General features: G+C 40.6%; 1 protein-coding gene across 1 annotated transcript in view; it reads left to right on the top strand.

Annotated features, from left to right (window-relative positions):
- NCKAP5 (NCK associated protein 5) overlaps positions 1-13,655 on the top strand; it is a 436,389-nt gene that overhangs the window by 213,943 nt on the left and 208,791 nt on the right. The window contains exon 6 of the mRNA XM_064156156.1: positions 10,650-10,783. Coding sequence (XP_064012226.1) covers positions 10,650-10,783 — 134 coding nt within the window. The remainder of the gene's footprint in view (positions 1-10,649; positions 10,784-13,655) is intronic.

Below are 13,655 nucleotides of genomic sequence, written 5' to 3' on the forward strand. Positions count from 1 at the left end.
TTAATTTTAGGCTTGCAATGATAAAGGAGCTTCAGCACAGCAGTTATTCTGTTGTACAGATGCAATTAAAACCATATCAATACGGTATAAATAATGCTAAATTAAGTTGCTGTCCCGCCACATGGTGGCAATTTTGAGCTAGTGCACAATGAAAGCCAGCATCTTTTATTCAGGAGGAGTAACTACACCAAGAAAGAGTTTCTAATTTACTTGAATTGCTCTTGGAGCAGTGTTATCACCCAAGAATATAAAGTGTGTAAAATACTGTCACTAAAATATCACTAATAATAATAAACCTTTCCTATGTCGCTATTCATCTTAGAGCCAAGCAGAGCCTGAAGTTTAGATCTGGTAGTCAAGGGATACATGTGCTAGTGTGATAGGAAGCCAAAAAGAGAGCTCTATTAGCATATTGAATTTTCACAGTAGAAAATAAATTATTTGCTTCAAATTATTTACTTTAACTGTCTTCAAGGCAGTTTTAGAAAATGCTAATACAAATTATTTAATGCCAATTAGATTTTCCTGGTTTATTCATGCAGCCTGTCATTTTAGGAGCAGAATCCTGTTCTAAAGAACCATCATTTTTTTCTTACTGGAATGAAAAGCTAGAAGATACCAGCCTAAAATTAGGATACTGCTTTTTATGTTATTTATATCTTGCAGTTGCAGAGCTTTAGTGGGAATAAGTTTAGGAAAAAAAGATTACATCATAAAATAATTGGGGAAGAAAAGGCAGAATCAAGGAAATGTCTTCTTCAGCCTCTGTGGTAGAAATCTTTATCAAGTGAAAGGGTAATTAATTTTGATTATAAAGCAGCCACACAACTTCACCCTTAACTTTTTTTATTTTGAAGAGATGTGGAAATAAAGCTACTTCTCCCTCTATGGACCTTGCAAATGCTAATGTTATTACTGTTTATACCTTAATGCTTTACTGTGCTTTAAAAACACCTGTGACTTCATCCCTTGAATGCTTCAAGTGTTTAAGGGTATTTGTCAGTATCCCCAGTATTGCTGGAAACAGGAGACAAAGGCATATTAACTGCCGCTGTCAGAAAGCTCTGGTTTCAATAGCTGGCTAATTTAATAAAGTCTTGTTACAGTAAAATGATTCAGCTGTAAGCAGCCTGTGAAGATTGTCGTAAGCACAATAAGCAGTGCGCTTCTTTTTTTTTTCCCAGTCTTTGGGGTAGTGTTTTTTCATGCTGTCAAAGTCTACGGCAAGAAATGCTGCGATGTGCTGCAAAGTTGTTTGTCAGGGCCTTGGTTTATTTTTGCAGAGCAGTATTGATTACAGAATGAGAAACATTTGGTTTAGCTGCAATCGATGAGGAGCAAACAAAGGACACTCTGAAGCCTGATTCATTTTAATTTGAACGACAGTAGAGTACCTGCTGCAACGTATGACAAAATTAAAAAGTATCTGCTCTCTGTACTTGTAATCACATTTCTTTCCTGTTAGCTGTGAGTGACGTTTAGGCAGGTAACACACTGTCTGCTCTGATATGTGCTGCCTTTGGGACCAGGTTGCACAAGGGGAGTTTGGAGGGAGGACTCCTGCCTCATGCGGGAGCCCCAGGCTTTGCAGGAGGCTGACAAGCAGGTCCACCCACCTCTAGAGGTGATCACACTAAAGAGATTTAATCTGCCTTCTATGTAAGGCAAGTGACAGTGAACCACTTTGAGGTTCTTGATCAGTTGTGTTGGTTCTTTTGCAGAACCTAAACATGAGCTTTCACAGACTGTAGCATAGAGAGCACTTCTCTTCAGCAAATAATTTGAGCTGCTAAGGCTCAGGTACACTCTGCGGCACTTGAACAAATACCATTTGATGATCATGCATTATGTTGAGTGAATTAAATATTCATTGCATTGATAAAAATGAGATACTTTGTTAAAGTAACCAACTGGGAGACCCTGGTTGCAAATTCCAGTTTCTATTTCAATTAATATTTCATAATTAATTACTGAAAAATGAAACTGTTACACCATCCTCTCTTCCCAGGCTGTTCTGTAGCTTCTGTCTGCAGCAGTCTTTCAAAAGTGGAATGAAAGGAGATAAAAAAGTGATTTTGAGTACCTTGAATCTGCATATGTATTCGTAACAGTGTGAGGTGCTAGTAAAACTATACTTCTAGTAACTGCCTTTTGCTTAATTCTGTTGTTGTTCTCTACGTTTGTGTTGGTGGTGTCTGCTTTAGTGGCCAGTTAATTTTGTCTTGCTCATAGAGTATTATGCTACAGATGAGACTATGATTCTATTAAATGACTACTTTTATACTGTGATGCCTGATGCATAGCACCAGAAAATGCATTAAATACTCAGCTTGGGTTAGCAATGACCTCATGCTACTTAGTACTGTAAACAAACAAAAAAGTATTCTTTTCTTCCCCTCATTAAAATTCCTTGCTAAGTATCTGTTTGAAATCAATATTAATTACACAGAAACTGTGACCCTCTTTAGCAAATGCTTTAAAATACTTGTTAAAAAATTAATGTGAAGGTTATTAGCCTGATTTTGAGCAACATTAAGCCTGCGTTAAATATTCTCATGTAGACTTTTTTTTTTTTTTTAACAAAACAGTGCTCCCATATTAGCATAATTAGTATCACAATAGTAAAAATCTTCTTGCAATGTATTGGGGAAGCAAAGAACAAATTCAGGAATACAGAAGAATCTTATTTCTGTTTAAACAGTAGCCCTTTTCACTATTTGTAAGATAACCTTAAAGATGAGATCGATTTTGTGCCCTTTTTAGGACAGTCTTGATATTTCAACTTATCAGTCCAGTTATAGAATCATAGAAGCAGGGTTGGAAGGGACCTCATAGAAGCAGGGTTGGAAGGGACCACAAGGATCATCCAGTTCCAGCCCTCCTGCCATGGGCAGGGGCACCCTACCCTAGAGCAGGCTGCCCATCCAGCCTGGCCTTAAACACCTCCAGGGATAGGGCCTCAACTGCCTCTCTGGGCAACCCATTCCAGGCTCTCACCACTCTCATGGTAAAGAACTTCCTTCTCACATCCAGTCTGAATCTCCCTACCTCCAGTTTTGCTCCGTTCCCCCTAGTCCTGTCACTAACTGGTATTCTAGAAAGTCCCTCCCCAGCTTTTTTGTGGCCCCCTTCAGATACTGGAAGGTCACAAGTTTGCCCCAGAGCCTCCTTTTCTCCAGACTGAACAGCCCTAACTCTTTCAATCTGTCCTCATAGGAGAGATGTTCCAGCCCTCTGATCATCCTCGTGGCCCTCTTTTGGACATGCATTTCTTAAGAATTGCTCATTGTAAGACTCACAAACATAAGCTGAACAGAGCAAGGTGAGAGCAGTTCCCATGCAGATGCTGGGCTGCTCCCTTACGAATAGCAGCACCCAGTGTAGCGTGCGCAGTGTTTGTGTACTGAATCCCTTTAGTTTCTGCTTGTAATTATCTGTGGTCTTAAGTCTTGATCCACAGCTACGCTTTTATTTAACATATAGATAACATCATTGATCAAAGTAGTAGTATGTTTTTCATCTGAAAGATAAATTAAGAAATCAAAACTAAAATATTCTGGTAGGGTTGGCCTTGGCTGGTTGCCAGCTGCCCATCCATCTGCTCTTGCACTGCCCCTCCTCGACAAGACTGTGGAGAAAATAAGATGAAGCAGCTCCTGGGTCAAGATGAAGGCCTGGAGGTTGCTTAGCCCTTACACTCATGAGCAACACCACCTCAGTTTGGGGAAGGTTAATTTAATTTATTCCCAAACTTCAGATTTGGACAATGTGAAAAAAACAGCCAACTTAAACCAACACTTCCCAAAGTGCAGTTTGGAGAGTTGGATTCCTTGGCTTCCCACATGGAGCAGTGCAGGGGGGGTGGAGTTGCAGGATCTCTGCAGGACCTTTGTCCTCGCAAGCTTTCCCACAGGCTGCAGTCCTTGAGGAAATGGCCCCTGTGGTCCCTCCATGGGCTGCGAAGAAATACCTGCCCCAGCACTGGGAGTGCCTGTTGCTCCTCCTCTACTGCCCTTATCTGTTTCTGCCACTTTCTTTTGCTCACTCCTCGTTACGTTTGTGGTGTTCTGCTCTTTCTGAAAGGCCGCTTGTGCTGCTGATGGGCTCAGCTGTGCCCTGTGGTGCCTGCGGCAGAACCGGCTGGAACCAGCTCTGGCTGGTATAGGGCAGCCGTGCCTGCTTCTCACAGAGGAGTCTCTCCACAGCCCTCCGTTGCCAGCAGCCGGCCACAGGCACACAGTGCATCTGATCCACTGATGGTAAGGAAAAAAAGAGATTATTAGGGCAAGACAGTATGGAGGAGCAGGGGAAGATATTTTTAGCTGGAGAGGTGAGGGGAAACAAGCTCTCAGTTCAGCAGTTTTAGCGTGGAGAGCAGAAGATCAGCCGCACTGAGGAATGGAGGGAGAAGGGTCCAGGCAGAAGAGTGGGATGACACTAGGAGGTTTTGGGAAGAGAAATCTGCTTGAGTTAGCCAAATCCTTGACCCTCTTGGAGTGGAGCAGCTGAGTACTTCTCTGAGAGAGTATTGACGTGGAGTCGGTCTTGTCATTCAGGTGAGACATCTGCTGGTTTTGTTTGCAGTGACAAGTAAAGGAGTTAAACTGCAGGTCTCTGACTTGGAAGGCTTGAGTGCCATCCATATCTAAATCTAAAGTAGACAGCAAAATAGTCCATAAAGGAAGAAGAGGTAGGAAGGCAGTCTTTCTGTACAAAACCATAAGGTGTGACATGCTGACCCTGCATGCTAGCTGTCAGACTCTGGCCAGGAATGACAGGCCTGATGGGTAGCTCCTGGCCCCGCAGCACCGTGCTCTGCCAGTTGTCTCTCATGGCTGCCATCTGCCACATCTGCTTCCGTGTTTTGTCACTTCTGCGTTTTCTGTTGGCTGTTGCGGCATCAGGGTCATTTAAGAGACATTTGCAGTTTGGTAGAATGTGAAAGAACCAGGTGCTGACATTTGCAACACAACCCCAGGGGAATTAAAGGAGACATAAGTGGTTGAGCAACTCTTAGGAAACTCTTGTTGCATGGCTGCACCGTGTCAGTCCTTAGGCCGAGAGGAAGCCTATTAACCAGGAACTCTGTAAAGAAGTGGCTCTTGGTCTCTTCATGGAGTGCTGAGCAGGGATGTGTGGATTCCTCTATCAAATGCAGATACTACTTTCAGCCTCTCTGTAAATAGTTTCCATGCCTTTTGTTTTGATCATGAGTATCTCAAACTGGATTCCTTCCTTAACTTTGAGAAGACAAGTTAGTGTGTGGTACAGGTCCCTGACTGGGTGAGAAATGAAACATTTTGACACCAACATTTCACAGTATCACAGTATCATCAGGGTTGGAAGAGACCTCACAGATCATCAAGTCCAACCCTTTACCACAGAGCTCAAGGCTAGACCATGGCACCAAGTGCCACGTCCAATCCTGCCTTGAACAGCCCCAGGGACGGCGACTCCACCACCTCCCCGGGCAGCCCATTCCAGTGTCCAATGACTCTCTCAGTGAAGAACTTTCTCCTCACCTCCAGCCTAAATTTCCCCTGGCGCAGCCTGAGGCTGTGTCCTCTCCTTCTGGCGCTGGCCACCTGAGAGAAGAGAGCAACCTCCTCCTGGCCACAGCCTCCCTTCAGGTAGTTGTAGACAGCAATAAGGTCACCCCTGAGCCTCCTCTTCTCCAGGCTAAACAATCCCAGCTCCCTCAGCCTCTCCTCGTAGGGCTGTGCTCAAGGCCTCTCACCAGCCTCGTTGCCCTTCTCTGGACACGCTCAAGCATTTTGATGTCCCTCCTAAACTGGGGGGCCCAGAACTGAACACAGTACTCAAGGTGTGGTCTAACCAGTGCAGAGTACAGGGGCAGAATGACCTCCCTGCTCCTGCTGACCACACCATTCCTGATGCAGGCCAGGATGCCACTGGCTCTCTTGGCCACCTGGGCACACTGCAGACACTGGCTCATGAGCATAATGAACAGCTAGTGAAACTTGATTGCTGAAATGCTGATGAAAAAGTAATTGCGAATTGTATTTGTTCAACTGTTGAACTATTCCAGTACTTGCATAGAGGTATTAGTGGAGTTTCCTAACCCTGTCTTTCACTCCAGTTTGTTCACATAAAATTTTGTCATATTTGAAAAGTTATCATAAATTTGACAGGGTGATGTGATGAAAGTCAGCCTATCTGGAGAGGCTGAAATAGGGAAGCAAGAGTGAAGAAAAAGAAGCAAGAATATGAAGTAAGGGTTATACATTGAAGAGGAGGTTGTAGCTGTGCTGCAGAAGGCAAGGAGAGGAAGCAGGGAAGAAAAGTTTGAGCACAGCCTATGGAAAGAAGAAGCTGCAGTTAAAGAGGAATTGGCAATTAGGAACACATATAACTTCCTTGGAAGGTAGCAGGGATTTCCCTGGTGTTAAAACATCCTGATGCATTTCACATGATTCTTTCTCCTTATATGTAACCTTTTCTTTATACATTATGCTAACACTATCCTTTTCCAGTAAGCTTATATTCGCTATAAAATAAACCTTTTGTGGCTAGTTCCCTTCCTTTCACACACCTCTATTTTGCACAGGAATATGTGGGGATAGCACAGAGCATCTAATAAAGGTGATTATAATGGTACACAATTTCTGGAGAATTCAGGGATATATTATCTGCTTTCAGGGCACAAAAATAGAAAAAAAAGGGGGAAAAAAGGTATCTTTAATCCTGGCCTTTCTGTATGTTAGGCACACTTCCTTCTTCTGACACTTTGTTATGGCTTTTCTGGGTTTGAATAAAAAATAGCTCTCTTTTCTTGCAGATAAGATCAGTGTTGCTGGGAGCTACTCTTCTGTGTGTAGTATACACGAGTGTTTTGCTTCCTGGAGACTGAAAACTTTTCAAATATGGGTGGTCTCTTACTCCTTTTTATCCTCCACTCTACAGTGTATAATGTCTGATCTGGCTGAAAGCAGATCTGCTTTCTGCCTGCAGGAAAATGGCAGAAGTGCCTCAAGGTTGCCAATAAATTCTTGTGAAGAAGCATAAAAATAAGGCTGATGGTCTTATTGCTGTGCAACTATCTTGTGGGCAGTCTTCTGATTCAGACAGGAAATTTGTGCTAGCTGGGAATTTCAGGGACATAGGATAGTGCTTTCATTTCTGATCTTCTAGCCTTGTGACTTGTTTTTTTTGACACCTTACCCTGAAAGGAGGGTATGATTTGTACAGCAGCAGTCTGCTCCTGTAACTGATGCTGTGTCATAATGCTTGCCCATGAGGTGGCTGAACTGAAACTGGACTCATTCCCAAAGTTCCTAACTTTTAGACACTTGTAACATTACTTGTCTTGTAATTGCATTTGTTTTTAGCTTATGGGTCCTTTTAGTAAAGTAATTCCTGGGTCCCTTCTTCTTCTTGGAAAAAAAACCCAAACCACAAAAAAAAAACCCAAACATGATGATGTGCTGATCTTTTTATGTTGGACAGTAATGCAGACTTCCTCACATCAACAGAAGGAATAAACAGCAACAGCAGTATTCTCTGACCTACCAGTAAGACGTAAATGAAACCTAGAAATAGCTTATACAGCTCTGACCTATAGAGGCAAGTTCAGATTTGTCAATGTTTACTATATTAAGTGCTTCATATAAAGTGTGTTTTTGTAATGAGCAGCAGCACAACCATCTGCATAGGTACAGCTCACTCATTCTGCAGGACAGGCAGCAGAGCTGCATGCAATCTGAAAAGCATCAGGACAGCAAGGTTGAAGGAGAGGCAGTCATCTCTCTTGAAGTCTTAAGTTTTATCTATCCCCCTCTGTGGAGATCTGGATTTGGTCTTAATGTGGAAAGAAGGTTTGAGGACCAGATCATGGCCAGCATAACATACAGAGGTAGTTGCTATATCGCAGTAAGATTATTGTGGCAGTAGTGATGCTGGATGAGCATTGAAGGCTCATCTTGGGTCTTCAGTTTGTTATCGCAGTTAAACTGTTTCTGCATCAGTTAGCCCAGACACAGCCTGGTGCTTTGAAGCAACTTGGGCACTCAGGTGTTCATAGCAGTACCTGATTTTCCTCCAAAGTGGCTTATCAGTTATTGTAGGAACAGCTACATATTTGTTTTTAAGCCCATTTTCTGTGGACACCAGTATCTTCTGAAAGCTTGTCTTAAGCCATGTGTGGTAGCTATATATTTATTTTATGCCATTTGCCTTGCTACTCTCTGAAAGCTCTAGATGTCTCTTTAGCAGCAGTGAAATGCTTCAAGAAGATGCTGACAGCATTCAGCAAAGGCCCTTGAAACAGTATAATATTGAAGCTGATGTTGACAGGGTGTAAGCTGGAGAAATACTAACTGCTTTGGATATTCTTCCCCTATCATTAGCTTGAGTTATCCTTCATGAGCTGTACTCTCTGTACAGCTGCTGTGTATCATCTGTCTGGTGCTCAGCACTCTGCTCTTCTGAGTTAGGCAAAAATCAAGGATTGTTCAGGACCTGGCAGAACATGACTGTGTAACAGTAAGGACAGTAATTAGGTAACTAAGTTAGGACAATGTATTTATTTTCCAGTAACGTGTTTCTTGTTTTCCATTTTCCAGATATTGCAGAAGCCCTTTGTTCCCTGAGTAATTTCCCCTGTTTTTTCACAAGCATATAGATATTTCATTTAATCCTTTGCAGCCTCCTTTTGTGGCATCTGCTTATTTATCACTGTCTTTAAGATTCCTTTTCCACATGGTAACGTTCGTATTTTTGGTCCCTTGGTTAGTGCTACCGTATATTATTATGCAGTAAGATTTATAGCTGTGAGACTTGTACAAATAATCTGTCTCCCCCATTTAATGGCTTAGCACTAAGATACCTTTGTTATTTTCTAATGAAACGGTATGTATACTTTCTAGATAAATTTTTGCATGTATGTCATGAAAATTTAAGTCAACAATGGGACCATGTCAGACTGTTTGACAGGCTACAAATCGTGCTGCACCATGGGCATAGAGATATTTCAAAGCATATAGGTGGTGAACCTAGTGTAGCTGTACAATGACTTAACCTTTTCTTGGACAGCTGGCGCTGGAACCCCTTTGCTGACAGAGTACAATATAGTACCATGTAAATTGCTTGGAGTCTTTTATTGATTTATTATCTTATTTAAATGCACAAGGGAAAAAATTAATTTCATTTCCTTTTAGCAGAGTTACTTGGAAAAGGCCATATACACCTTTTTTTGAACTCAAATAGCATTTTAAATAATTTTTTCAATTCATTCTCCTGTTCCTCCAAAATTGTGTTTAAAACAGCTACTTCTAAAACAGGACAATGGCATCCTGGCCTGGATCAGGAGCAGTAAGGCTAGCAGGACAAAGGAGGTTATTCTTCCCCTGTACTAAACACTGGTCATGCCACACTTTGAGTACTGTGTCCAGTTCTGGGCTCCTCAATTCAAGAGAGATGTTGAGATACTGGAACATGTCCAGAGAAGGGTGACAAAGCTGGTGAAAGGCCTAGAACACAGCCCTGTGAGGAGAAGCTGAGGAAGCTGAGGTTGTTTAGCCTGCAGAAGAGGAGGCTCAGGGGTGACCTCATTGCTGTCTACAACTACCTGAAGGGAGGTTGTAGCCAGGTGGGGGTTGGTCTCTTTTGCCAGGCAACCAGCAGCAGAACAAGGGGACACAGTCTCGAGTTGTGCAGGGGGAGGTCTAGGCTGGATGTTAGGAGGAAGTTCTTCCCAGAGAGAGTGATTGGCATTGGAATAGGATGCCCAGGGAGGTGGTGGAGTTGCTGTCCCTGGAGGTGTTTGAGATAAGACATGCCATGGTCTGGTTGACTAGATAGAGCTGGGTGATAGGTTGGACTGGATGATCTTGGAGGTCTCTTCCAACCCAATTGATTCTGTGATTAAGTAGCCTTTTAGATGAAGTTCTTTCTAAGAATAAACAGACAAACCAACAAAAAAAACAGAGAAAGATTTGGCCATGACATACATGGATTTATCTAGATAGTGCTGTATGTTGTGTGTCGGGGTTTTTATTGGTCCTATGTTTTAGGAATTAGCAACCATTTTCCTATTGATAACTTCTAATTATGACTTTTTTATGTCTCTCATACTTGATTGGTTAGTACTCGATTTTTAAAACCATATTTTTTGTCACATTATTTCACTCAACAGATTCAAATAGACTCTGTCCTACTGATAGGGATCCTCTTCTCAGCCAAACCAGGAAAACCAGTGGCTGCAGAATGAGGTTCTTTGTTCATGGGATTGAAACATTAATGGATGGGTGACAAGCCGTCCTTGTTACATATTTCATGCTTCCCCTATCTGAATTCAAGCACAATAGATCACAGATCTGGAAGTGATTACACCTCAGGAGGTGAAAAAAAAGAGGTTTGAAGGAGCGGGTGGGTATTTGTTTTTAAATATACTGACTTCAGTATGTTTGAGCCAGGTTAAGACTGAATCAGTGTGATGGAGATAATCTGGAAGGCTTTCCATCTCTGGTTAGTTATTCTGTGTAACATTGCAATGCAAAAAATAATGGGACTGGATGGTTAGGGTAATTATTTTCAGTGTTTGATGATTTTTCCCAAATTAAATCTTACATTTGTACTAAAAGTATGGTTTATTTGCATAACTAATGAAAAAACTTTCTATGGTCTTTCAGCGTGAGAAGCTGATACATGAGTTGGAGGAAGAAAGACATTTAAGACTTGAGAGTGAAAAAAGATTACGAGAGGTGACACTGGAGTCGGAGCGTAGCAGAGCTCAGATGCGTGGGCTGCAAGAACAATTTTCCAGGTATGTGCTTAAGTAAACTGTGTTGAAAATAAGGGAAGTACATACTTCAGATTGATCGAGCCTGTTGATGGCTTGACTGGATGGAATTTCAGACAAAAACTGCTGTCCCTCTGAAATTCTCTAAACATAATGGTATTTTGGCTAAGTGATTGTTAGTTATAAAAGGTTTATAGCATCGTTCTGTGTAATAACGGAATTTTGCATTTCTAGAGATTTTACATTTGTTAGAATTCCCAATGATTTCCCAAGTATGAGTCTGCACTTCTCAAAAAGTATTTGTTCTTCATAAGTCATTATTTGGCTGGTTACTTTCTGTTAACTAACATGAAATGGTTTGACCAATTTGAATAACAGGCATGAAAAAGCAATACCTTCTACCAGCTGGCAATTCTTCCTGCCTTGAATCATCTCTTGCACTGACTGAACCAGCACTTTGTGCTGGAATAGAGCTTCACTTACAGGGGAACCATCCTAGTTCTAGAATTTAAGACAAACCATTCATATGATGACAGTAAGGATTTGAGTTATTTATTGTTTTTATGGTGCATGATGAGATCTTGTAGATCAGATGGTATTTTTTATTATTTTTGTCACATGAACAGAAACAAAACAATCAAAGCAAAATCAAAAGAGACAATGGAATTTTATGTTGTCTATTTTCCATCAAGACTGCATAGTAACTCATTCCCTCAGGCCCCTGAACTGGGAGAAGTTCAGGTTCAGTTTAATATTTTGAAAACAATCTGTGGGGTGTTTTTTCCCTATGATTATTTTTGTTGGGGTTTTTAGAGTTTTCTGTGTTTGACATTTTTTCTATTGTGTTTTTTTAATTTTTCCCCCCTCTGTGTCTGCCATGCTGCTCCTCTGATCTGAAGCCATTAATGGCGATAATAATTTTTTTTTTTTCTCATCTGTTATTTTGGGTTTGGAAAATTTCCATTATTATTACTTAGATTTTAATATCTATCAAAGTTTTTAGATAAGTCTGAAATTACTTTGCCAAAAATGCTAAGGATATTTCTTCTTTAGTTTTCTGTTGTTGTTCTATCACATTTGTTTTAGTTTTTTAATTATTTTGATGAGATTCCCTGAGTAATAAATCCTCTGTATGAATAGTCTTAGTTAGAATATTTTGCTTATTATATGTCAACCGTTTTTCATGGAGGAATTTCTTGAGGTCCTGGTTTTAGTACAGTATTATTGTTGTGATAACTGGAGGCCTTTGCAGTAAGCTTTGTGGATGATGGAGCCGTTATGAAGAAGAGGTGAGGGGAAACCAGCCTCCAGAATAATGAGCCCAATAACCTGGTGAAATTTTCACTGTTGCATATTCAGATCTTTTCAGGCTAACCCTTCATTATTCCTTTGAAACTGCAGTAGTCTGATTGGCTTCTACAGTCCTTACAAAAAGAATAGCTGTATTATTAGATAGGATCCCTGAAGTCCACTATCTTCAAATTAATCCATTCTTTTTCTTACATTTCTATTTGCAGTCTAGCTTGCTCTGATCTATCAAGAAGCAGGGAGATACAAGTCCTTTGGATTAAAGTTGTTTGTCTCTTTATTTTGATCCCTCTGATTCAGATAAAAGTGAATGCCATCCAAATCTGTATTCTATTCTTCTTGGGGCTATCTGCACGACCGTTACGCTGTTTGAGGGCAAACTTAAATATCAGTTATCATCAGTGACACCTTTGTTGGCCATTATGGCCAATGATGAAAACTGCTGTTGGCTACGATTTTCTTTTAGTGTAGATCAGATGCTAGGAAGAGAATGCATTTCTTAAATACTTTGTTTGCTTTTAAAACATTGTGTTTGTTACAATGAATATTAAAGGTTCTTTTTTTTTCTTGAGTTTAGCAGAATATTAAGGTATTTGCTTATACAAACAAACTTTCTCTCTAAGCAGGTGTATTTTTTTCCTTACCGTGCTTGAGCAAATAATGAAACTGGCAACTGGATAATCCTGTACTGCACAGAGATTGAGGCTTTTTTGCAACTGACAACAAATGGGACAAGGCAGTCAGTGATGAGAAGTGATGTTAAAATCAAGTGCATAGGGAGAGAATGGCTAGAGAGTAATACTTTGGGCCCAAAAGTTCTGTCCATAAGATTCAGACTGAAGTAAAAGCATATAGAATAGCATAAAATTTTAAATATGTGTAATTCCTGAACTAAGGGGATTTCTATAGGCATTCCTACATATACTTTTAGAGCAATAGGTTAAACTGTGATTTGAGGGGTGTTTCTCTGCATCTCAAAATAGTTTCTCTGCATCTTTGAAAGAGTGAAACAGAACAGTTTGTGGAAAGCTGTCAGCTGACCTTTGTAATCAGTGGAGGGAAGCTGCCTATTCCTATCAGAAGCTCTGTGAAACTTTAATCTGTCATATAAGCACATAGTTTGAGATTGAGGACTTCTAAAGGCAAGGGTTTTCTTTATTGATTGGCGTTTCTGTTCTTACCTAGTAAGCAATATTCCAGGCTAGGAGCTCAAAATAAATCGAAATTCTTTTTCTTAACATCTTTATAAATCTACCAGAGCCTTAAACTGACACAGTGTTTAGTTTGATAAATATGTGACAGTTGCTGGAAAAGGAAAAAGAGCTTTTAAAATCACATTCCTTTTCCAAATTTTTATAGTAGTGTATCTATGTAGTTTTAATATTTTATTTTTTCTGTAGTTACATTGGAGATGAAGATATTTAAGGTGTGGGAAGATCCTGCAAACCATTTAATGCTAAAGCTAGGATTTTACACTCAAGTTTGGTGCAGTTATTTTTGCGTTGCCTTAGTGTAATCTCACCTGGAGGTGAAATCCTTGATGCTTTCTTTCTCAAAATCACTGAGACCTGTTGCTTTGTTGCAGCTA

Source organism: Pogoniulus pusillus, chromosome 2, assembly GCF_015220805.1.
Source record: "Pogoniulus pusillus isolate bPogPus1 chromosome 2, bPogPus1.pri, whole genome shotgun sequence".
NCBI classification, from domain to species: Eukaryota; Metazoa; Chordata; class Aves; order Piciformes; family Lybiidae; genus Pogoniulus; species Pogoniulus pusillus.